Source organism: Odocoileus virginianus, chromosome 5, assembly GCF_023699985.2.
Source record: "Odocoileus virginianus isolate 20LAN1187 ecotype Illinois chromosome 5, Ovbor_1.2, whole genome shotgun sequence".
Taxonomy (NCBI): domain Eukaryota; kingdom Metazoa; phylum Chordata; class Mammalia; order Artiodactyla; family Cervidae; genus Odocoileus; species Odocoileus virginianus.
In genome coordinates, this window is record NC_069678.1 from 93,018,341 (window position 1) to 93,044,557 (window position 26,217).

General features: G+C 45.3%; 1 protein-coding gene across 2 annotated transcripts in view; it reads right to left on the reverse strand.

Moving 5' to 3' along the window:
- The window catches only part of INPP5D (inositol polyphosphate-5-phosphatase D), a 144,349-nt gene that overhangs the window by 110,018 nt on the left and 8,114 nt on the right, over window positions 1-26,217 (reverse strand). For both annotated transcript variants that reach the window (XM_020893913.2, XM_020893912.2), the window contains exon 2: window positions 16,236-16,299. In XM_020893913.2, coding sequence (XP_020749572.2) covers window positions 16,236-16,299 — 64 coding nt within the window. The remainder of the gene's footprint in view (window positions 1-16,235; window positions 16,300-26,217) is intronic.

Below are 26,217 nucleotides of genomic sequence, written 5' to 3' on the forward strand. Positions count from 1 at the left end.
TTATGCAAGCCCATCCTACAAAAGTCATAAGAAAGATGCCAACAAAACCTAATCAGAAAATGCCATGGAAAAGACAGATTCTGTTTGCCAAGGTAGCTAAAATGACATCACATCCAGTAACAGTGAAGATGTAAGAACTCTGTGGAGAAAATAAAAAAGACAGTACAAGAGAGATAGAAAAGAAAATCTGAATAAATAGGAGAGATGCTCCATTCTCTGACAGGACTTGACAGTATAAGGATATGAGCTATCTTCTGATTAATCTATAAATTCATTGCAATTATATAAAAATTCAAACTGAATTTTTTTAGGACCCTTTAAAGCTGATTGTAAAATTCACCTGGAGAAGAAAATGCACAGAAACCACCAAAGAATAAAGAAAACAATGAATAGAGCTCGGTCTCTGGGATACACACAATAAAGTCACAGCAACAAAAACATCACGGAACTGAAGCAAGACTAGATTCATCAGTCAGTGAAAGAGAAGGTAGATTCCCTAGATTAGGATATGTGAATTTGGCACGTGATAAGTGGCATGGTGAATCAATGGGAAAAGGATGGGTTATTTAATCTATGGTGTAGCTTTCCCTAGAAGATGGCGATAGACTCTACTTTTTTACCAAATGCAAAAATAAAGAGCTGAATATAAAAGATTATTATAAAACTGTAGGAGAAAATAATATTTTCCCTGGATAAATAATTTTGAGATGAGTGATTCACAAACTCAGAATCCATAAATGAAAACATTAGATTACAAAAACTTATAAACTTCTACATGACAAACAAACCATAAAGAAAGTTTTTTAAAAAATGACAGGCTGGGAGAAAATATTTACATTGGAACTAACAAAAAATTAATATGCAAAACATATGAAGAGCTTTTTATAGTCAGAAAGATTTTTTAAAAGGAAAAAACTGACAAAGAATATAAATAGCTAATTCACAGGAAAAGAAATACACATAGCCAGTGCATATGTGAAAATACAGTTATCCTCATTTCTTTATATTTATTTATTTGGCTACACTGGGTCTACGTTGTAGCATGCAGGATCTTTGCAGATTTGAAGTCTTAGTTGCAGCCTGTGGAATCTAGTTCCCTGACAAGGGATTGAACCCCAGGCTCCCGGCATTGGGAGTGCAGAGTCTTAGCCACTGGACCATCAGGAAGTCCCTGCTGATTCCCATTTCTAACAAGGAAAATGCAAAATAAAACATTGAGATTGCATTCTCCCCCACTGTTTGATGAAAGTAACAGATGCTGATAATGTCCGGTATTGAGATAATGTCCAGTTCTGAGAAGACAGGGGACATGGTGGGTGCAGAGTGGTATCAGGTGTGAGATGACTCACCGGAAGAGGTTTTGGCAGCTTGTTTTGGCTGTATCTACAATATACAGATTGTAGATTGCATTCCTTCAACCTGGGAATAGTTCATCCCAAAGGGAACCTCCACACGTGCACAGCACAGACAAACCTACCGCTTATTGCAGTATTGGGTTTTTTTTTTTTTTTTTGTAGTAATAACCAAAAAAAAAAATTGTCTAAGAGGAGGAGGACGAAGTATATTGTATGACAGTTGAAAAGCACAAAGGTATATGAACAAACTAGGCTGGATCTCAAAGACAGATTGCTATGGGAAGAAACCAAATTGCAGTACAATATGAACAGCATGATCCCATTTATAAAAGAAAAAACAAAAACCCTATACATTTGTACAGGCTCAAGTTTCTATGTAAATGCACCCAAAGTGGCAAATGCTGAATTGCTGGCAGTGGTTCCCCTTGCAGAGGGTGGGGGGAGGCAGGGGGAGGGGATGGGGAGGGCAGACTTTCACTTTCTACTCTGTGCTTCTGTTTTGTTTGAACGCTTGTAAAAAAATATATTCATGTTTCTCTTGAACTGAAAAAGAAAGCAAAAAAAGTATATATATATAGAAAGAAAGAGAAAGAATACAGTAGCAACTGTTTTAAGCAGACCTGCCATCCTCAGACAAGGTCTTGATGCCGGGGTCTCTCCACCTGCCCCTGACCTGGGAGAGCTCTACCTGAGAACAAGTACGGGGATTTGGGGGCCTTGCCTTGGGGGCTCAGCCCCCGTTCACACAACCCGGCCATCTCTAGTAGAGTTTTACACAACAACGGCAACACATTTTTCAAGAAATTACCCCACCACCCAGTTTATGTGTTGAGTGGTTCAAATTCATCACATGTTTTTCCTAGAGCAATTGAAGGAATAAAAGGTAATTAAAAAAAAAATTTTTTTCCCCCAAAACATTGTGAATGTACTAAGTGCCGCGAAATTGTTCATGTTAAAATGATTAATTTTGTGTTATGTGAATTTCATCTCAATTTGTACAAAAAACCCACAAAAACATTCAACCACCACCTCTCCACCCCCAGGGCACCGTGTTATCTACAGAACTGACTCTAAACTCCCAGCCCAGTGCTCAAACCCTTCATATCAACCTGATCTCAACCTTTTCACCCCCAGTTTTCTCTACTGGGAGTCCTATTTGGGACCCCACATGACAGCAACCCTACCCCCAAGATTTCTGGGACAATCCTGTTTCCTGTAATAAAATTTTTTTAAAAATAAAGACAAGAAGTGAAAAGTTTTAAAAAGTATTACTATAAAAGTCATATCTTGGCCATGGTTAAAAAGAATCAAAATAGTATGAAAGTTATGAATTGCAAAGTAGAAGCCTTTCTCCCATTGGTAACCCCAAGTGGTAACCCCTATTCTTGTTAACATTTTTCAGATACCTTTTCTGCCAATTCTGATGTTTGTGCAGTGCTGTGTATATATTCTACCCCTTAGCAAACAAAACCCCAAACTCTCAAATGATAGTATCATCTTGCACCCTCTTCTTTTAAATTTTGGGGATATTTCCAACCTATTACATGCAGGTCTACCTTAACTTTATAAGCAACTGGTCAGACTTCACTTTATGTAGCAGTTCCCTGCTCCTCACAGTTACGTGGTTTGCCGGTTCTTCTTGGTCCCCATTTTGAAGTGATCCTGCAGTGAATGTCCTTGTAAGAGTGTCTTTGCCCACGTAACCTGCTGGACACATCCCTATGGGGAGAGGGTCACTCCTTATTGGACCGGGCGCCACAGATGTTCCTGGATGTTGACAACGTGCCCTCCAGGGTGTCAGCCCTGGTGTGCGTCCTTTTCATCCCACCCAACACTTACTGCCATCTCCCCCAGCTCAGACTTTAACACTGATCTTCACAAACCACTTGAGGATCTTGCTTAAATGCTGATTCTGAACCAGTATGTCTGGGCCTGATTCTCTGTGTTTCTAACACTCTCTAGGATGATCAATGGTTGTTGCTGGTCCGAGGACCACACTTTGAGTAGCAAGGTTCTAGAGCAATGCTAGCTAATAAAAAAAAAAAAAAAAAAAAAAAAGTGAGCCTTACATGTGATTTCAAATTTTCTTGTGGCCTTATTAAAAAGAATTTTAAAAAATCAGGTGAAACTAATTTGATGATTAAATTTTATTTAACCCACTACATCCCAAACATTAGGATTTCAATGGGCAAAATTATTATGAGATATATTACATATTTTCTTTATTTTTTTTAAAGTCTTTGAAATCTGGTGTTATACTTTACATTTTGTAAAGTATTTGGACCAGTCACGTGTCACATGCTCAACGGCCACATGAGGCCAGTGGCTGCCGCGTTCCCCAGTTCTAGAGAATCTCCTGGGCTCTATGGGGCTGAGGAACAATGTCTGTTTCTCTGACCCCAGGGAGTGGCTCAGGGCTAACAGAGTGGGGGACAAAAGAGAGGCAGCAGGAGGAACGAGTGAGAACAGATTCAGCAGTCAAAGGATGTGTGGCCCAAAGTCGCCGTGAGAGGAGGGGGCAGTAGGAGGCAACTCTGGTGGCAAGAGGACTCTAAGCAATGTGGCTATTATTACTATTATTATTACTATCTGTTCCTAGGTAACATTCCCAATAGCTTTCTTTACATAAAAAAAAAATTGAGATAATTGCCATATAATATTATATTCGCTTCAGGTATACACAATTGTATATATTGAAAAATGATTGCCACAATATGTCAGGGTAACGTCTCTTGCTTCACATAGCTACATTTTCTTTTCTTACGATACAAACTTTCAAGATATACTCTCTTAGCAACTGTCAAACATACAATTCATTATTTTAAGATATACTTTCTCAGTGATTTTCAAACATACAGTTATTAACCATAGTCACCATGTTGTACATTGCATCCACAGGACTTATGTATCTTTTTTTTTTTTTTTTGAGTGCACTGGCCCTTTTTTGTGGCCCAGGTCTTAGCTGCCCCAGGGCATGTGGGATCTTAGTCCCCCAACCAGGTACTGAACCTTCATCCCCTGAACTGGAAGGTGGATTCTTAACCACTGGACCACCAGGGAAGTCCCCTTATTTGTCTTATAACTGGAGGTTTGTACCTTTTGATTATCTTCATTTTAAGATTCACAGCACGCTTAAAATTGTGTAGCATTCACTCTAGCTGACCAGGCTTGATACTGTTATTGCCAAATTTTTGCAAATTTTTTCTCCCCCAAATATCATAGGACCGTTGACATTTAAAGATTGCCTCAGTGAGTGCTCAAAGCACTTCACATAAGGTCCTTAAGACTATTTTTGAGATACCAAATATATTACAGTTTCTAAAGTTAAATTTCAGAGAAACACATTTACAGTGACAGTTTCCCAGAAGAAGTAAGGCCACGTTTCAACGTCAGGGGATTTTATTTCTGTTTCATATTTCAGTTTGAACTTCCTTACCCTTCTTGTGACTTTCCTAAGAGAAAAAGCAGAGGCAACAAATGTTGATCTGCAGGAATCCTTAATACAGAAAAAAGAAGACTTAGTCCAGAGAATAATTTTGTGGTTCCTGCCTGGCCGGGTGAAAACCACCCGAACTTCAAGCTGCACTCACATTGGAAATCTACTTATATCTCCATTTCTTTCAGGACATGCTGCTTTATTTATTTTTCTGCCTCTTGCTGTGTAACCATCTTCATCATGGTGTCCAAATCCGTTCACCCATACCAGCAGGAATAAACACTTTGAGGTGCAAAGTATGGGGTGGGGCTCAGGGGTGCAGAGGGCTGGGTGTGTGGTGGGGATGTGTCCTGGGCCATCTGGGGGCCAGAGACTGTCCCAGGCCTGGGGCTCTGTGATTGGCTCAGTCCATCTCAAGATTGAGGAGGGGGTGCACAATGGGGAAAGAAGGGGCGCCATGGGTGTCTGAGCCCTCCTCCGGTATGCAAAGTTCACCTTCAAAATAGCCATTTCCCTCTGACACACACAGCCCAGGAAGCTCATCTTCTTCACTGTTTCCATTTCCCCTTTTCTCTCACCCTCAGCAAAGGTCCTGTATTTAAGAGACTGCCCGATTGAAACTCCCTTCCTGCAAGAACTGAGCCGTTCATCTCTTGGCACTGCTTGGATACAGCTGTAATTATAGTTGTACAAGCTCATCGATACACAAAGAACCTGGGCTAAACATTATCTTTCAAAAGCCGTCACGGTCCCAGTGGTCCTGGGCACATGTGCATCCGCCGTTTCCCCACTGCCAGGAGCTTAGGCGGGATATTTTTAGCCTTAATTACATATCCCCGAGATGCTCTCCTTTCCAGCTTGCTTTTCTTTGTGTGAAACTCTCGAGGTACTCTGAGGGAGACAGAAATGACAGCTGGCAGACAAGCTCTGCGTCCTTAGCCTGGGAGTCAGCTTGTAGAGGAGATGCCTCGGGGCAGATGAAGCCTGGGGCAGCTCCTGATTAACTCTGCAGCCCGCCCCCAGACTCCCCCGCTGCCTTTACTTCTTCCCAGACCCGTCCAGGTGCGCCCACTGCACCCCTGCATGTAGGCAGAGCAGATTATGAAACAGCGGTCCCCATCACTCCCTTCTCCTCTCTGTGACTGTCCTTGTTATGGGAGGAATCGTAGAATTCTAGAGCTCGCAGGCACTTGGAGGTCTCTAGTCCACGCCCTTCCTTTTACAGGTGAAGAAATGGAAGACATTCCTCTCTCACTCATATATTTATGCCTTGTTCAAGCTTTTAGCAAATACTTAGGAGGCTCAGATGGTAAAGAATCTGCCTGCAATGCAGGAGACCCAGGTTCCATCCCTGGCTTGGGAAGATCCCCTGGAGAAGGGAATGGCTACCCACTCCAGCATTCTTGCCTGGAGAATCCCATGGACAGAGGAGCCTGGCGGGCTGCGGCCCATGAGGTCACAAAGAGTCAGACACCACTGAGTGACTAACACTACTGAGCCCTACTCTGTGCCAGCCACTCTCCTAGAGGTTACAGATACAGGTGTGAGCCAGGCAGACAAGGTCTTAGCTCCCCTGGGTCTTCCATCCTTATGGTGGAGACAGATGAGAGGCAAGTGGGTCAATAAATCACAAAGACCGTCACTGAGGGAGCTAGAACCACAGCCCCTCAAAGATGCCCATGTTGCAATGCGTGGAACCTATGATAGTGTTTTATTATGTGTTGTTGGGGAATTAAGATGCAGAGGGAATTAAGGTTATCTTGAATTATTTAGGTGGCCCAATCCAATCCCAAGGGTCTTCATAAGGTAAAGAGGGAGGCTGGAGAGTCGGACCCAGAGAGGTGGCATGGTGGCAAACCGTGACTGGCCATCCCTGGCTTTGACAATGGAGAAATGGGCCATGAGCCAAGGATCACAGCCCTGCTAACTCCTTGACTGTAGCCCAGTGACACCCATTTCAGACTTCCAATCCTTAGAACTGTGAGATCATACATCTGTATGGTTTTTAAACCACTACGTTTACGGTAATTTGTTACAACAGCAATAGGAACTAATCCCGTTGAAGACAATGATAAGGGATATAAAAAAAACCAAAACAGAAGTATAATGAGGGCATGACTTTAGATGAGGAGACCTGGGAGTAACATTGGGGCAGCCAGCTATGTGGTGATGTCGGGGGACAGAGTCTGAGGCAGAGGCCAGGGCAAGTGCAAAGATCCTGGGGCAGGGAAGAGCTTTGGCAGGATTGCCTATCTGCTCAATGCCTTTCCAGGAGAGAGAGTCATTTTATCATCTGGTTTCCAGAGCAGCCACTGGTCTTTCTTGCAGACTTCTGAGTAGCCTTCAGCTCTGTTCGTTTAAATGCCTGGCCTCCCTTTTTAAGGACTGGCACTGTATCTTTTCCTTGTCCCAATATGAGGCGCTAAGGCCTCATTTGCCAGAGTCATTGGATTTGGGGAAACACATGTCTCCAAGACTTTAGAGCTTCCCCCCCAAATCACGAGGCAGCACAAATATTATGGAAAGACGGGGGGGACACTCTGATCACCATCAGCCTCCTGGAATTTTTTTACTTGGACAGTCAGGAGCAGAAGAAATGAAGGGACTTTGGAAACTTCCTACTTAACCTCTTCTGGTAAATCCCTTTGTAAAAAATGACTAAGCGGTGACCTACTAATTAGTTTAATATTGAGGGGGGTGAGAAATTTGGATTTCTTGGGGTTGCTCAAAGTGGGGCACATCTCTGCTAAGAGCCAGGCGAGGGAGTTAAGGTTAACCTCAAAAGTTTTCTTCAGCACTGAGAGGGAACTTGCGGCACCGTCTTTCAAGCTAGGTGCAGCTGGGCCTTTCATTTGGCCAGTGGTCATGAGGACTGCCCTGGGCCGGGCTCCAGGGCAGACACAGAGACGAACGAGACCCTCACTCTGCTCCCGAGGCACCCATTGTCGCCTGTGGGAGACTGCTGCAGGGCTGAGTGCCACCCCACATGGCAAGGGCGTGGTAGTGGGAGGATGCAAGTGCTGGGGGAACATGGAGCAGAGGGAGGTGATCTGGGGGAAGGATTGGCTGGGTCATTTGCTTCCTCCAATTTAAGGGGAGCTCCTTTTGCTGTAGAAGGTTCCCCAAACACCTCTACTTCAAGCTCCACAAACCTGGGGTTTAGGGTGTCATCTTGCTAAGTGCCAGGGATCCCTAGACTGAATGTTCTGTGCAGGCAGAGACTGGGTCTGTGAGGCTGACTGTTGGACTTCTTGTGCCCAACTAATATTTGTTGAATGAATGAGTGGATGAATGAACGGCTGTGCAGAGCTTCAGCTAAGTCATTCTGGAACATAACCACTCAGCTTAAGAACAGGGTCATCTTGAACCTCATTCAAGAAGGTTAATGGCTCAAACACTATAGAACTCACAGCTGGTTGCATAGCTGGGGCCAACTTTCTGTGGTTGGGAAAGCAAAAGCCAGTAGATAAACATGGCGGCAGCATGAGATTTAATCTGGTGCTCACCTTCCAGCTGGGGAGCCCCACTGAAACAGAGAGGCTGCCCAAGATGCATAAGCAATTGACCAAGTCATGAAAAATCAGTGCCAAGTCAGTAGATACAGTGGATAGTGTGAGCCCAATTAAGAATGACAATAGCAAGGGCAAAAAAAGTCTTAATTTTAAATGAAACACATAGGCTTTCTATATGTTTAAGGGTGGCAGCAGAATTAAATCATTCAGTAAATATCTATTGGGGGCTCCCCTGGTGGCTCAGCAGTGAAGAATCTGCCTATAATGCAGGGATGCGGGTTCAGTCCCTGGGTTAGGAAGATCCCCGGGAGAAGGAAACGGCAAATGGTATTCTTGCCTGGGAAATCCCATGGACAGAAGAGCCTGGTGGGCCATAGTCCATGGGGTTGCAAAAAGTCAGACACGACTCAGGAACTAAATAACAACAACAAATATCTATTGAATGCCCACTATAAGCCATGAACAGTTCTAAGAGAAACAATGAACAAATCAAGCAATAAGTATATAAAATTAGAAACTTACAAGTGCCATGAAGAAGATAAAGCAGGGTAAAGGGTTCAAGAGCCATAGGTGGGGGGCAGGAGGCAGGTAGATCTTCTTATGGAGTAATCAGTGGTTATTTTTTTAGAGGAAAGACTCTTTTCTGTTGGGTAGCTCTAAGTAGCCTCTTACATATACTAAGGTTAGACCCAGAATCTGATCTTGACAGTGAAGTTAGAGAACACTAAACCATTCTGCAAGAAGCAAGTAATTGCTAAGATATTGATTGGGTTTTGTGCTTTTTCTAGTTAGAATTGGAGGAAGGGATATCAAATCCCCTAGGATGTGGGGCATGGAGAGAAGAGGCACAAGTGTCTCGGGGGCGGGAGTGGTCCTAGCAACACAGCACAGGCCACGGCTGAAAACAGGAGAGATAGAGGGGACACACACATCAGACCACGGTCTGTGAGCTTCTGGGGCAGTGAAACCTGACGCTCAATTTAAATGTCTCTTTCTCCCCTTTGAAATTCCCCCAGAATAGTCCAAACGTTTGCATATTAAGGTACTTATAGCTGCACGTAACAGAAAACCTGATTTAACTACTATACTTGAACAAAAAGGAATTAACTATCTCACAAACAGGAAGTCTAGAGGCCAAGCAATAACCAGGCTGCTTAATCCTGTTCAGTTAATTCAATGGCATCATTGAGGACCTAGGTTCATTTCATCTTTCTGGTCTGTCCTCTGCATACTGGTCTCACTTTCCAGTTATTTCCCCTCTTGGATGCAAGATGGCAGCAGCAACTCCAGCAATCACATCCTACAACAGCTTCCAAAGGTAGAAAATGGACACGTTCATCCTGTGTCTCCTTCTAAGACAAAAAACCGTTACCAGAGCCCTGTGGAACACTTCCCATCACATCTCATTGATTACTATTGCATCATATTCCTATCAATTACATTACATTACAATATTTCTGAATATTCATTGGAAGGACTGATGCTGAAGCTGAAGCTCCAATACTTTGGCCCCCTGATGCAAAGAACTGACCTATTAGAAAAGACCATGATGCTGGGAAAGATTGAAGACAGGAGGAGAATCGGACGACAGAGGACGAGATGTTGGATGACATCAATGACTCAACGGACACGAGTTTGGGCAAGCTCCAGGACATGGTGAAGGACAGGGAAGCCTGGTGCGTCGCAGTCCTTGCAGTTGCAAAGAGTTGGACACAACTGAGCAATTGAACAACAACAACAACAACAATATTCCTGTGCTTAAACCCACCAACCACAGCTAGTGTTGGCTCCCACGTGGGCTCTGCTTTGGGCAACAAATAAAAAACAGGCCGCATGGGGCAAGGTGGACCGGAAGGCTTAAAGCATGAGAAGCAGGGACAAGATGGCCAGAGCGGGGAGGGGGAGAGGGTAGAGACAGTCATTTGGAGGTAGAGAGGGTGGATAGAAACCAGAAGAGCTGGAGTTAACACTCACTAAAGATCAAACAGAAGAAAAGTCTTCCGAGCCAAAGAAAGACCCAGATTTGCAAAGCGAACAGGCTGAACACATTCCAGGAACTATTGATGCGAGGAAAATGACAAGGGTGGTAACGAATTCCCACCAGCTTCAAAGTAGAAAATGAAAAATACTGGTTCCCTGTAACGGGACTGGTACCAGCTTGGCCTTGGATTTTTGTATCTTAGTACATTTTGTATACCAAGTGTATACCAAGTGTTTTAAAAAAAATTTTTTTTTCTTTTAAGTTTTGGCCACGCCATGCTGCACGTGGGATCTTAGTTCCCTGACCGGGGATCAAAACTGCGCCCCCTGCCTTGGAAGCATGGAGTCTTAACCACTGGACTACCAGGGAAGTCAGGTATACCAAGTTTCTGGAGACAGTAGAACACCGCCTCTGGAGAATTTTGAGGGAAAATTTGGTCCCCAAGAATTTCATCTTCATCATATTTCCTTTTAAATCTGATGGCAACTAGAAAATGTTTTGAGATATTCAGAAGCTTGGGAAACAGACCTGTCCTTGTTCTACAGCAGATTACACTAAAATGAAACGAAATAAAATTACATTAAAATGCAGGCTTCTAGAATGTGGCCGTCACCACCTAGAGGGACTGCTTGGTTGCTATGGACCCCACCGTGGGCCCCGCCGTGGACCACACGGCCGCCGAGTCCTGCAAGGTGGCCGCCATGCATGGCTTCTGTCGCCCATGCATCTTCCGCTCCTCTTGTGCAATGTCAGGAAGTCTGTGTTCGAGCCACATCCTTCGCCCAGCGGCTCAGACGGAATCTTTTACTTCACTTGGTGACCACTCAGAACAATAACAGCTGCCACCCTCTTCCTGAGCTAAACAACAATGGCTCAACCGTCAACCCTCCCGGACACTTGTGACGGAACGGCTTTCAGAAAGTTGTTTTGTTTTTTTCTCTCTCTGCAAAAAGCCACACAGACCAGAACAACGTGATGGCCACTGTCAGGGACCAGAAACTGAGTCATGAGTCTATCGCCCGAATGGCTCAAGCCACCGGGGTTTTCTTCCAAATGGGGAAAGAAGACCTAGCGACTATGAGGCAGATGGTTTCAAATTCCCTCTTCACCCAAAGTTGCCTTAAAACCAAGTCTGTGTTCCTGTCTTGACTTCGACACTCACCAGCCAGCGTAGAATCGCAACCATGAGAAAAGACAGGAGGTTTGCAGTAAACGTCACCGTTATGGGGGACCAAGGGAGGCTTTTATTTTCTCCTTTATTCTTCTGGGTAGGAAGGATGTGAGAAAAGCAGCAAGGGTGGGAGGGTCTCAGGGTGGAGCTGTAGGGCCCCAGGCGCTGGGACGGTGGCCTCGGGCTGCGTACGTGCCAGCCTTGGGGCCTCCCCTCAGTGCCGCTCCAGCTGACCCATCGGGACTGCTCGCCCTGCCTTGACGCCCCCGGGAGGAGGGTCATTGCAAAAGGCCTCGGGAACCTCACAGCTCACTCTGGAGTCACCGCTCCTCCTGGGAGGGCCACTTCCCTTTCCATGTCGGGGCGGGAGTCGGGGCCTTACGAGAAACCCACTCTCTTGGTGTGGGAAACGGGGCTGAGGGGCCGGCCCTCAGAGCCCTGCCCACCCCCGGCGCCAGCAGCTCCGCCTCCAGTCTGGAAGGTTCCCAGGCTCAACGGCAGTTGTTGAACGACGGCTTAAATCCCCGGGCTGCTGGGGACGCTGTGGAAACCCGCAGCCCGAGGAGCCGAGCTGAGGGCGCCTGATCGCCACAAACTGGCCCCCATCCCACCACCCCTGAGCACTGCCTAGAACCTTCTAGAACACAGCCAGTCTCCCTTCCCTTCCCCCTCTACGTTGCCTCTGTGCCTCATGCCTGTTTCCCTCTTTTTTTTTTTCTATCAGAACTGCCCCCCCCCCCCCGTCACTCATCTCTACCCCTCCCTCTTTCTTCTTTCACTTTTTCTTCCTCCCTCTTATTTATTTTTTGTTTTCTTTACCTTTTTTGGCAAGCATCTGGGACCCTCCTTCCTAGCCAGGGATCGAACCCACGACCCCTCCATTGGAAGCAGAGTCCTAACCACTGGACCACCAGGGACATCCCTTCTTCCCTCTTATCTTTCTCTTTCCCTGTCTCCCTTTTTCCTCTTTCACTTGTTCCTTCTTTCCTCTCTCTTCATTTCTCCTCTCTCCATCCCATTTCCTGCCCTTCTTCCCTCCTCCCTCATCTGAGTTCGAGGTACAACTGAATTAACGCTGGTTCACAGGTGTCCTCGTCTTGTTTGAGGTCTGTTTCTCTCAAAGCAAATCAAGACTTTAAAGCCAGGCCGGCGGCTCCCCTTCCCCCACAACTCCCCCCGACTCTGCCACTGACCACTCCCCCCGGCCGGGTATTATACCTGCAGTCTGGGAGGCCTGGGTTTGAGCCCCACTTTACAGCAGAGTCACACCCATGCCTGAGACCACACAGCTGGCACAAGCTTGACTTGACCCAGCTGGCAACTGGGTGGTTGGCTTGCCTTCCAGGTGCCTCAACTGATTTACTGCAAAGGCCAAATGTCATCTCTGATGAATTATTACCTACAATTGTGGAAGGAAAGGCGGCCTCTCTGAGAGGTTCCATCTCCCTGCCTTCCTGTCCTTCTGGGACAGAATCCTCCTTCTCTAAGGTGCTCAACGCCCAGCTGGGTTTGGACACACTTTCTGGGGTCGAGAAATAGAAGGCTTAGCCAGGCAGGTCTGGAGCCTGGGCACGATGCCCCACTTTTGCGGGGCTCAGCGACCTCCATGTTTAAATCACGGGGGTTGAATGAAGTTACGGCTTACACGCTTCCCTCCCATCTCTGATTTTTCATAAGTCTGGGAACGGTAGAGTGACAAAGAGTCACCAAGGGTCAGGCTCGCTCCTCCACCTGAGCTATCTGGGGACTGTCACTCGACCGACTTCACGAGGTTGGCAAGAAACGGAGACGGAGTGGCTCCTTTGGTTTTGACAAAGAGCGGGAGGCCCCGGTGAGAAGAGTTAACTAAGGTGATTAGAATAAGATGAAAGTCTTTGCTGCTTCACTTGGCAATGTTTCAGGCCAGATCTTATTTGGGGAGCCTTCTATTCTGGGGGCACCCAACAGACTCAGGTGTAAGGAATGAGTTATTTAGAAACTGTGGCTAAGCTCAGAAAAGAATATGAGGTTTTTGCCTCAACATGAAAAGAGGAACTGGAGTAAAAATGAGCCCTGATCGGTGAGCACTGCAGCTCCGACAGCCCCGGGACTTGGCCTGACTGTGCGCGTGGTTTCACCAGCTCCTCGTGAACTGCTGCTCCGATCGTCTGTGTGCTGCTGTGTTTTTGCAAGAAGGTGTATCCTCGGGAGGGGAAATGGCCCAGGCTGCCTCGGCACCCCAGCTCCCCGTACCCTGGTTACCTGGTCTTGGCCACCAAGGGGGGTCCCAGGCCCAGTGCCCGGGCTGGGGACAGATGCGTCCAGCAGGGCCCAGTTCTTCTACGAGATCTGCCTGGCTGTCACCCTGGCTGAGCGTAGGCCTCAGGTAATGATGCCTCATCCCCACACCACAACTCTACCTGTTGTCCGAGCCATGGGTGGGCCCCTGCTCCATGGCTGAGCTGACCAGGTTCCCTCTCAGGACTGGCAACTCAGTAGTGCGCCTGTTGGTGGGAGCAGGGCAGACCCCCCAAGAGGGGCTGAGTCATGGCAGGTAGCGCCTGGACTGCAGGGCCCCAAGCCCTTCCAGTCCAGGCCCCAGCTTTCTCCCTCCTTGCACTGTGCGTCTCCCCCAGGGCTGCCCACACTCCTTGTACGTGTTAGCCAAACTGAGTCTCTGTTCTTTTTGACCCCTGCAGCCTGGTGAGGCCCCAGGTTTGGAAGCCGCTGCAGGATCGGCAGCTGTTCCCTGGAAAACGCAATGTCACAGCAGCAAGGAGTGACGGCGAGAGGGTCCAGACCTGGGTGCAACTTAAGATGGTTACAAGCCGTGAGTGCAAACTCTGTACAAGAAGCCGCAGTCGGGCCTTTTCCAGCTTACGACCTAGTCATACTTAAAGTCTTCTTCCCTTTGAAGGAATAAAAGAAACCACAAGGGGAAAAAAGATCAAAAGCCCCGACTAACTTTTAACTCGAGAGTTTAAACTCCTTTCAGCAAACCACCAATCAAGGATACCAACCTCTGTGGGAAAGTTCACACAGTCCTAGACTTGGGGAAAATTCAAGGCCGTTGAGCCCCACAGGCCCCCCAGGCAGGCCTCCCCTCGGGCAGTCTTGTCCCTGACCGGTGAGGAGCCCACAAGAAGACCACCATCCCAGTGGTGGGTGGCTGCCAAGTCTTGAAAAGACCGTCTATAGCATTAGGGTACCAACATGTGTTCCTAGTGACAAGGCTGAGACACGGGGGCATCCCAGACAATCCGAGAACATTCAAACGGGTGTTCTTTAGATACCATTGCAATGCTCGTGTGTGAAGGACTAAGAAGCCAGAAGCTACGCTCAGCCTGACCTGTGTGTGTGCGAACAAGTGCACTCAGTTGTGTTCGACTCTTTGCAGCCCCATGTTCCCCAGGGACCTGCCTGTTGTCCAGTTCTGTCGGTCCCACTGCCTCCTGAGTGTGTGTTGAGTCACTTCAGCCATGTCCCACTTTGTGCGATCCCATGGACTGCAGCCCGCCAGGCTCCTCTGTCCATGGGATTCTCCAGGCAAGAATACTGGAGTGGGTTGCCATGCCCTTCTCCAGGGTATCTTCCTGACCCAGGGATTGAACCCAGGTTTCCTGCATTGCAGGCAGTTTCTTTACCATCTGAGCCACCAGGGAAGCCCGTTGCATCCTTCTGCACAAAATGCGTCGTTGCCTTTATCTCTGGAATCAGTGACTGCACGCCACCTCGCCCGTTCCACTTCTACTTTCTTTTCAACTAGACCCCGCAGATCCTGTCATGGCTCCCCCGTGACGTGGTGTCCTGACCCTCGTCTATCCTGGCCGCTCTGCTCGGCTTGCAGGTGGGGCACTCCACCTGTTGGTGTCCCTCCCCAGGGGCCGGAGAGCTGAGCGTCACTCCTCCGTCCCCACCGGCGAGAGCATGGCCTCCTTTATTCGGCCCACTGCCCTGCTGGCTTGGGGCAGCCAGATAAAAAGAGCTCCCCTGGCCTCTGCATCTCCGGGGTTGTGCATTGTGATTACACAACACCCATGGGGCCTGTCACACAAACCATACAGAGGGTGGTTTTCCTGGACTTGGCACACCTGTTATGTCCTTCTTTAACCTTTTTTACCCCTTCTCTCTCTCTCTCTTTTTTTGGGGGGGCCAAGTTGCACAGCTTGTGCTTTCAGGATCTTAGTTCCCTGACCAAGTATGGAACTTGGGTCCACAGCAATGAAAGTGCCAAGTCCCAACCACTGGACCACCAGGGAACTCCCTCTTTAACCTTTATAATGCGGGTTTTACGTGTTCGGACTTTCCATGGGGAAATCAGATGTCATGATGCCTTTGACAGAACAGGTCTCTATGAGTTGAAGGTATTATTTCCTGCTCATCCTTAGGGCCATCTTCTAGCCCTTCAAACCCTAAGGTCTACTGTCCTGCAAGCTCCCTCTCTTCTCTCTTTCACGGCCCACTTACTCTCACCCATTTGAACACACCGAAGAAAAGAATCAACAACCACGGGCACTTTTCCTTTGCATTGAGCATCCTTCTTCCCGATATTTCCCCTTCACACCCATGAACACAGACCGCGTCTGTGGCACCTGCTCCATCATGGCCCGGAGCAGGTCCCTTTGCAGGGTCATGCTCTGCCTGCTGAGCAACCCCAGCCAGGGTCCTCTAGGAGAAAGACAGACTCAGGCAAGCCCCACATCTAGGCTGCCTGGGCCATCTGGTTTCTTCCCTTCTTTCTCTTTTGCTGCCAGTATAGGCTCCAGTCAAGGTCACATTTCGAGGTTTCTGAAAGACTCACCTGAACAGTGAATTTATCGTCTTCATTGGGCAGAATCCTGTAAGTGTAAACACAGTTCCGGTACCTGAAACAGACCAAGTGCTGAGTTAGAACCTATACATTCCTTTTTCTGGACGTCTAGTGGTCTTGCACAGAGGCACTGCCTGCCCACTCCTGCCTCACCCCCCAGCACTCAAGGAGCCTCAGGGGAAGGGGGTGAGTCCCTGGGACGTGGTTTACTTTGGTGCTTGACAGCTGTGTGGGTTGGTCTAAAGGGACCGTCCATCTGCTATCCTGTTGGCCAAACAAAATGGAGCCAGAGTGGGTGTTTCAAGAAGGAACGAGACCCCAGTGGGGTTGAGCATAGTCGGAGACGCCAAGGGGGAGGTGGGCACAGCCATAGCGGGGTTGTGCTGGCCAGGGTGAGGCTCACGCAGCTCTGGGTGGGAGTCCCCCATCCTCTGTGGCTGCTTCCCCAGGAGACTTCGCCCCACGAGTTCATTCTCCCGAAGGCAGGCCATGATTCCTTCAGAAACCTGGATTTTCCCAGATGCCTTAGGGTGAGCCTCAGGGTAGCTTCTAACACAGAAGTACAAGGAATCCCGGATTCTCTTTCTAGTGGCTCAGCCTTCTTCTGGTCCAGAGGACTGCGATGTGGGAAGGCAGGAGAGTCACTTTTTACTTTCCTAAAAGCATTGAGAGGAAGGGGGGCTGTCAGGTCTGAGCATGTGGGAAAGGGGCCCTTGGTGGGTGGCCCAGCTGGGGCAGCCAGCCTGCAGACAGCCTGGTGGCAGTAGGCGTCAGTAGAGTTCCCCTGGCTTGGTTGCTGAGGCCATACGCATAAGGAATTTGGGGGCCACCAGTTGGGTCTTACACTCTCAGTTGAAATGGCTGTTCTATCCTCCCACCCATGATCTCCCACCCCCTATTCCCCCACATGGGATTCTCATGGACCCTGAAAACTTGCCCACCCCTCTAGACCCCCAGGCAGCTCCACACTCTGGCTCACAGAGGCTCATGTTGTTTCTATGATCAAAGTGATGCTTCAGTTCAAAGCGGTCATTCATTTAACCCCTCCTACGTGCCCAGAACGCAACACTTATGTGTTATTGTTTAACTAGATTTTGAAGTTATACACTAGTTTAAAAAATGTAAGACCACTCAGAAAGATATAAAATGTAAAAAAAAATACATCCTTCCCCAGTACTCTGAATTCTTTGGAGTTCCTACTCTTTTTTGTAAATCATTCCAGAACGTTGAAACATACATGTAAATTGATGCGTATCTTTTAAATGCAAATAGTATCATATTATATACCTTGTCCTGAAAATTTCTGCTTTTCACCAAAAAAAAAAAAAAAAAAATTAGCCATCTGTCCAAGTCATGTTCCAGCCCGTGACCAGATCATCATTTATTTGACTAGACTGTGATGATGAACAGGTAGGTTTTGTGTGTGTGTGTGTGTGTGTGTGTGTGTGTGTGTGTGTGTGAGTCACTCAGTTGTGTCCAACTCTTGTGACCCTATGGACTGTAGCCTACCAGGCTCCTCTGTCTGTGGAATTCTCCAGGCAAGAATATTGGAATGGGTAGCCATTCCCCTCTGCAGGGGATTTTCCCCTACCCAGGGATCAAACCTGGGGCTCCTGCATTGCAAGCAGATTCTCCACTGTCTAAGCCACCAAGAAAGCCTGGATAGGTAGTTATTTGGGACTTTTCACTACTATAAATAGTGCTGCAGTGAACACCTCTATTCTGACTTCTTGTGTACATTGGTGAATCCTCAGTAAAATCCTTTAGTTTCCCCCTCAGTAAAAAAGGGAGAATAATAACACAGCATCAACTTTTTGTGTAAATTGAGCATTTAGACTAGTGCTCAAAACACACTAAACTATAAGTGCTGCCATTCGTGAGTGGTTGTGGATACATCTCTAGAAGGAGGACAGCTAGGCTGAAGGTTGCAGGCACTTTATATCTTGATAGAGACTAACACTGCCTTCCAATGAAGTCATCACATTGTGTCTCCTACTAACCTGTCTCCTACCACCTGGCACCCTGCCAACTGGATGTTATCAGACATTTTAATCTTTTGCAAATTTGAGAGATGATGGCTGGCTTTAATTTGCCTTCCTTCATGAGCAAGGTTGAACGTGTTCTCATAAGTTTTGCTATTTGTGCTTCTTTTTCTGTGAATTCCTTTTCATGTCTTTGGCTTTCTTTTTTTTTTAAAAAAAATCATCTTTTGCTTATGAATAAAGATTTTGATATATGCTACAATATATTTTGGAGTGATTTATTTTTAACACTGTTTATTGATGTTTTTCTTCTTAGCTGTATAGAGGTTTTATAATTTTATGTGGTCCATCTTACAATTTTTAATTCCTTTTGAAACAATGAATGCTAAAAGAAAGTTTTAGAGAATGTTTTGGGTGATTTCACTTCCATGTGTCTCTTCATTTCACATAGAAAAATTTCCTCTCTTCCTCTGATCCCTTTTATTCCCATCTCTCCCATTCCTGTCCTGTCTCCAGATCCTGAACTGACATCACAATTGGCTTATTTCAGAGATGGCCAGGATGAAGCTCTAATTCAGCATCACCTCACCTCCCAGAGATGTCCCCAGGGAAACGGGGAACCATCCCAGACCCCCACCTCACTCCCCCCATGCCCACCTGCTGCAGCCTCAACCCCATTTGTAGAGCCAACCAGGCACATGCCCCAGACAGTTGGAAGCCTGTTCTGCTCTTATCTTTCACAGCGTGTTCTCATGACACTTCCTCCTGTAGATATGCAAATAAGGCCAGGGCAGAGAACTGTCTCTTACTTGGCTGAGGGCAGCTAATTTATGGAAGAGGTGGAACAGGCCCCAAACATCAGCTTGTAAGAAGAAAGAAAGAACAGAGTCACCAGGAGGGGTACACATTAAGAGCGCAGAAGAGAACTTGATTCAGTGAATCAAGTGTGGCAGACAAGCCTCTATGGCTTTTTCAAAGATGTTCGAGAAACACTGAAACAGCTCTGTGTTACTCAAATGGATCAGAATCAAAAGCTATTACAGCAGAAGATACTTTGTCCTTAGATAGTTAACATTCAGCATCTCCTATGCATGGGGGTGGGGGGGAGCATACATCATCCCTGGGGCCAAATCAGTGGTCTTCAAGGAAAAGCATGAGCATCACTGCCACCACCAACCCTCTGCCATGCACACCCCCTGGAGAGCAGTTGGTCCAAACTGGCTGCCACTGGGGGCTCTGCAGAGAGGTGGAAGGGGCCACTCTTCAGCCTCCCATACTCACCAGCAGCTGCACTTCACCCTGGTCCCATACACTTGGCATGTACATATACATGCATGTGCACACGCATAGACAGATACATAACACACTAATATACATATGTTGTTGTTTAGTTGCTAAGTCGTCTCTGACTCTTTATGACCCCATGGACTATAGCACGCCAGGCTTCCTTGTCCTTCACTATCTCCTGCTCAAATTTATGTCCCTTGATGCTATTCTAACCATCTTATCCTCTGCTGCCCCTTTCTCCTTTTCCCTTCAATCTTTTCCAGCATCAGGGTCTTTTATATGAGTCAGCTCTTCTCATCAGGTGGGTACACACACAGGCGCAGGCATGCATGCCAAGTCACTTCAGTCATTTCCGACTCTTTGTGACCCTATGGACTGATCCTGTCAAGCTCCTCTGTCCACAGGATTCTCCAGGCAAGAACACTGGAGTGGGTTGCCATGCCCTCCTCCAGGGGATCTTCCTGACCCAGGAATTGAACCCATGTCTCCTGCAGCTGCTGCATTGCAGGTGGATTCTTTACTGCTGAGCCACCAGGGAAGCCCACACAAACACATATACATCCACAGAATCTTACATACAGAGTGTTTACAGTGAAGATTCCACAAGTAGATCACCTTTGACAACCACTGCCCTGGAACATAATCCAGACAACGTGCTCACTGGGGACCATGGGTCCTATTTAGCCCTTTCTCGCCTCTTTATAGTGATCTAGTAACAATTTAGGGGAAGGGAGAGTTAGCGCAAATGGTAAAGTACTCACTTGGCCCATGAGGGGTACCGGGATTGATGTAGTTACAATTTAGGGCGCTAACCCTGGTCTTCAGTTGCTACTCCTTCCAGGGTCTGGGCCACATTTCAAAGCAAGCGTGTTAGGAATATTCCCATCAGGGACCCAGGCTGGGATGACGCTGGACTGGCCCAGCCTCCCGCATATGGGATCACTCTATTCTCGGAGGCGGTGGTGCTCACAGCGAATTTTCCATACAACTCCCGACAGTCATTGGGTGACTACAGGTGCCTACACTGTTCTCAGCAGGAGATGCTTCCCCCTGGGAAGGCATTTTCAGGTCATGGTTTGGGAAGTTTAACTCAAATGTAAGAGGATAGGCAAGTGGCAATAGGAAGAAACTACTTCGTGGCATTTTATTTATTCTTTCAGATTAATGTTACTATTTCTGTGTGACTATTCCTAGCTAAATAACCACTGAGAACATGCCCAGAAGCATCTTTAACTGTGGTGAGAGAAAGAGAAATCAAATTCTGAAATTCGAGAACCTCATTAATGTCTGTCTCACTCGGCCGATCAGCTTAGCATGTTCCCAAGTTGTTTAAAAAACTCCTTTGTAACTCAATATCCTTCCGTTCTAATTTCTAATTGTATGTGTTTTCTCTTTTTTCCCTTGCTTGAGTGTTGCAGACATCTGGACGAGAGAGGGTGGGAGAACAAGGACTGGAAGCTCTACATTCAAAAAGCCACTTGAGTCCAATGTAGAAATTAGAGAAAACGTGTGTACACTCTACGAATCAAGGATGCTCACTGTCCATCACCCAAAGCTCAAAGAATCCCAGTCAAAGAGAGTGAGGAAAAGAGGACATCGGTTCAGAAGAGAGACAGCAGGAGGAGGCACCCGAGGTGGCCAGGAGAGAGGTGAGGTGAGTGTAGCTGGGGGCCTGCAGCACACCCTACCCCAGCATTTTGGGGGGAGGCCTTGCCTGAGACCCCAGGAGGAAGCCCACCTATCCGTGCACCACACCACCCCTGCATCACTCCACCTAATCAGGTGAATCTCAGATCAGGGGACTCCCTCTCCCATCCCTGCTGATGCTTTATCTTTGGGAAGAAGAGTTGGGCAGAACCCAACCCAGTGTCTAAAAAAAATAATTGGATCCAGTTTTTTCCTGACAGTTCTTTGCTAGAAAAGAAAAATCACAGGATCTATCAAAAACAGCGCCAGTCAAAAGGAGGGGGTACCATTTTTCTAAGAACTCAAAAATGATGTCTCCATGTTACATAGAAGCACTGCAAAAAGAAAAAAAGAAAATACACTCTGGAGAAGTCTGACTTGTGAGCTCAGTAAGATTTAAGAGGCAATTGCTTCTCTGAAACTGGAGAAATCCATTGTGAAAACTGAGCAACAGGAAATAAAAAACTGGTCAGAAGTGAAAAACCTAGAGTTCTACGGTCAGCATTAAACACCAAGAGAGAGGCAGTGAATAGCAGCTTTGTGTCCTGGAGAACTTTAACAAGGAAGAAGATAAATCTGAGAAAGTCAGTAAGTACAGGAAGAGAAGGAAGATGAGAAATACAGAGGACACAGTTCTGTACTCCAACATAAATACAGTAAGGGTTCCTGAACTCTCAAGTAGCTTTCTTTTTTTTTTTTTTTTTTTAGCTTTCTAATATAAAAAGAAAAAGCAGAACAGGTAAGTAAATCTAAGCACATATGACCTGAAATTCAGAAAACTCAATGGACGACCCTCTTTTTTTAAAGGATTTTTTAATGTGAACCATTGCTTAAGTTTTTATTAAATTTGTGGCAATATTGTTTCTGTTTTATGCTTTGGTATTTTGGCTGCAAGACATGTGGAATCTTAGCTCCCTGAACAGGGATTGAACCTGCACCCCCAGCTTTGGGAGGAGAAGTCTTAGCCACTGCACTTCCAGGGAAGTCCCAGAACAGCCCTCTAACAAACAGAATAGCAAAAAGAAAACAATGCAGATGACCTGGACATGGTTCTTGCACCCTCTCCTCCATCCCTCAACAGACCCACTCTCTCCTTCACCCACCCTGTGTCCAGCAGGCTGGCCTGTCGTGGGCAATGTCACCAATGTTAAGTGAATGGGAGGCGCTGGCAGGGTGAGAAGACGGTGAGATAGGGGCATCTGTCCCCCTGACCCAGCCCCCCGACCTGCAGCAGACCAGCAGTGGCTGAATTCCTCCACGGGAGGCCCCGAGCCTCAGGACCAGCAGTGGGAATGTCTTCCCAGGGTTGCCCGCCCAGGCTACTCCACCATCTCTACGCCTAGCACCCCTTTGATTATGCCATCTATTTCCTGTTGGGATTCTGGCCAACACAACTAGTAAGCAAAACCAGTAGTGAGTAACAGAGGATAGCAACAGCAATAAAATGGGAACCTTAAAATTACAGAAAACCATGCATAATTGTATGCCAGGAAATTTGAAAATTTCAACAAATTTTTTTTACTAAAAGACATACATAACTTAGCAGAAGTAACACAAAAACAACAAGGTCCAATTGTAGAGGATGGGGAACCATAGTCAATATCCTGTGATAAACCGTAATGGAAAAGAATAGGAAAAAGAAAATGGATACATGTATAACTGAATCACTTTGCTGTACTGCAGAAATTAACACAACATTTAAATCAACTACAATAAATTAAACTTTTTAAAAAAGTAGCATGAGAAGAAATAGAAATCAAGAAAGAATCAATACCAAAAAAAAAAAAAAAGAAAATGAACTGTCTCTATAGATGGCTCTGAGGAAAAGCACCTTTGCCAATTTTTTTTTTCTATTTGAAAAAATCAGGTAATGATGATGCTTCATAAATGTTTCTGTGGTCAAAATCATATAAAATCAATTTCACTTATGAACAAAGATGAAAAAATTCTAAATGAAATTCTGAGTATAATAAAGTCATTGTAATCAAGAACAGTCCATTCTAATCATGCCAAAAAAAAAAAATGGTTCATATTAGGAAATCTATAAAACTCTTTACCAGTTAATGAAATACAAGACACAGCTTAATCATCTCAATATATATTAAAAGGCACTTGATAAAAGTTAATACTCAGTTCTTCAAAACTCTTCATAAAACTAGGAAAAGACAGCTTTTTCTTTGACATGCCAAAAAAAAAAAAAAAACAAAAACAAAACCTCACAACTAGCTATTATCAATGGCTAACTACATGCCAGATACTGCATTAAGTCCTTCCCAGGTAGCACCAGGTTTGATACTCATAGTACTTCTGTTTGAGGTAGATATTTTCTCTTCTCAATATCCTCCACTGTAATATCTTAGAAATATCAGCCACTGCAATAAAATATGAACTCTGAATAAGAGTTACAAGTATTTGGAAAGTAGGCCACAAAATGATTATAATTCATGTATGCTTCGATTATTTAGCAAGAAAATCCAAGAACAGCAAATGAAAATAATTTTTAACAATGAGGAGTAAAGTGATAGAATAAAAGTGAATTTATAAAATCAACTTCTCTGTGCGTTATCAGTTATTCCGAAAGGGTAACTGCAGAAGAAAAGGTATTCACAAACAGTAGCAAAGTAATAAAATAATCAAAAGTAATCATACTAACAAATATGTAGGACCTGTGAAGAAAATTACCAAGTTAAAAATAATAGCAATAGCTGTATTTATTATTAAGACTGAAAAATACTAAAATGTCCACTTGTACAAGTTGTATTATGGATTTCATGAAATTACAATCAAAGTGCCAATAGTGGACTTCCGTGGTGGACCAGGGAAGTGGTTAAGAATCCGTCTGTCAATGCAGGGCACATAGTTCGAACCCTGGGTTGGGAAGATTCCACATGCTGTGGGGCAACTAAGCTGCAACTACTGAGCTCACATGCCCTAGAACTCACACTCCTCAACAAGAGAAGGCGATGAGAAGTCTGCACACCGCAACTATCGGGGACCCCCACTCACTGCAACTAGAGAAAGCCCACATGCAGCAACGAAAGCCCTCTGCGCAGCCAAAAATAAATAAAATTTTTTTAAAAGTCACACTAGTATTTTTTCCAACTTGTCAAAATTATTATCTGGTTCATCTGGAAGAATACTTAAAAAGAACAGATATGCAAATCCTAAAGTAAAATAGTTTATAAAACAGTGGTAAGGCATTCAGTGTGAACTTGGTGTGAGAAAAGCAGACAGACATGGACCAGGCTAAACAGGCAAAAAAGAGATATGGAAGACTTAATACATGGTAAGAGAGAAGCCACGAAGAGCAAGGAATAAGTTATTCAGTGAGAGGTTTCAAGAAAGACGGTTACTTGAGAAAAATACCCATAAATCTTTGTCTTATACCATTCATTAATTTCAAAGAGATTAAAGTGTTCAGTGTAAAACAGTAACAGCAAAACAGAAAAGCCTACATTTTCTCCATCTGCTTTTGCCAAATACTGTGCTAAGCATGTGATACACACTTTTCATTCAGTCCATCCAACAACACTACATGGGTATTCTTATCCCTGATTTTCAGATGAGGAAACCGAGGCCCCATAGCATTAGACAAACTACCAAAGCTTGGAAAGGCAGAGTGACCTCTTAGCCTGAGCCTATTGCTCTAAAGGCCCTGCCCCCCACAGGAAGAAAAAGAAACAAAATTCCTGGGTGCAGAAGGACTCTACATTGGAAAACAAAGGGGAAAAAGTCACAAAAGAGCAAGATTGATAGACTTTACAAAAACTTAGAGTCTCTGAATGTGGTGGTAGGGGAGGGGGAAGTCATGAAGTTTAAAGGCAACTACAGCGAAAATATTTGCAACAAATGTGATATAAGGAATTCATGCAAAGAGGTGCTAACAGAAAAACTACAGTTTCAAACGAAAAAAGGCAAAGAGAATGAAGCAGACCATCCACAACAGAGAAATGATGAAAGTCAATAATCCAAACAAGTTTACCCCGACTGTAATCAAGCAATGCAAATCAAAATGAATGGAAATTAGCTACCTTTCACCTTGTAATTCAATATATTTTAAAAATGAAAATATTCAGTAAAGGGAGGCTGGAATGAGGTGGGTGCTCTTTGGCACTGCTTACCAGAACATAAATTATAACAAGATTTCTGGAAAGTAATTTGTCATTTTCCATCAAGAGCCTTAAAAATATTATCCTTTGATCCAGTAATTCCTCCCCTGGAAATCTATCATCAGAAATGTCAGATATTTGCACAAAGACCTTCATCACTGTCATATTTAAAATAGCAAAACACTGTTAGTAACTTAAATGTCTGACAATAGAAGAGTATTCCATAAATTATGGTGCATTGTGTAATAGAATTTGTGCATCTATTAGATATGATATTTAAGACGAAATGTTAACTAAATGAGAAAATGCTAATGTTGCTAGAAAATGCAGACCAAAATTACATGGTATTAGGCATATATTAGTATTATATAGAGCTTATGGAACTTAAAGAGGTATGTATGTATCTACCTATGTATAGACATATCTATCTATCTATCTATCTATATATATATATAGAGAGAGAGAGAGAGAGAATATAAATGAGAAAATACAGCAACAAATTAACAGTATTTGTGTTAGTCTCTCATCTCAGTGATTGGGTAATTATTTTCTTCCTTAACACCTTGAATGCTATATGTTTTACTTAATACTGTATTTTTTAAGTTTACTTGAAAAAACGTGGGAGGAGAAGGGGATGGCAGAGGATGAGATGTTGGATGGCATCACTGACTTAATTGACATGAGTTTGAGCAAACTCGGGAGATGGTGATGGACAGGGAGGCCTGGCATGCTGCGGTCCATGGGGTCACAAAGAGTCGGACACAACTGAGTGACTGAACTGAACTGAAAAATCGCCGCCCTGTTTATCAGAGGGTCTATTTCTACACTGGCCCTGACACACGGGATGCCCAGCGAGACTCTCCCCTCCGGAGGACAGGTTTCTAGTTGGCAAGGGAAGGGCTGGACCAG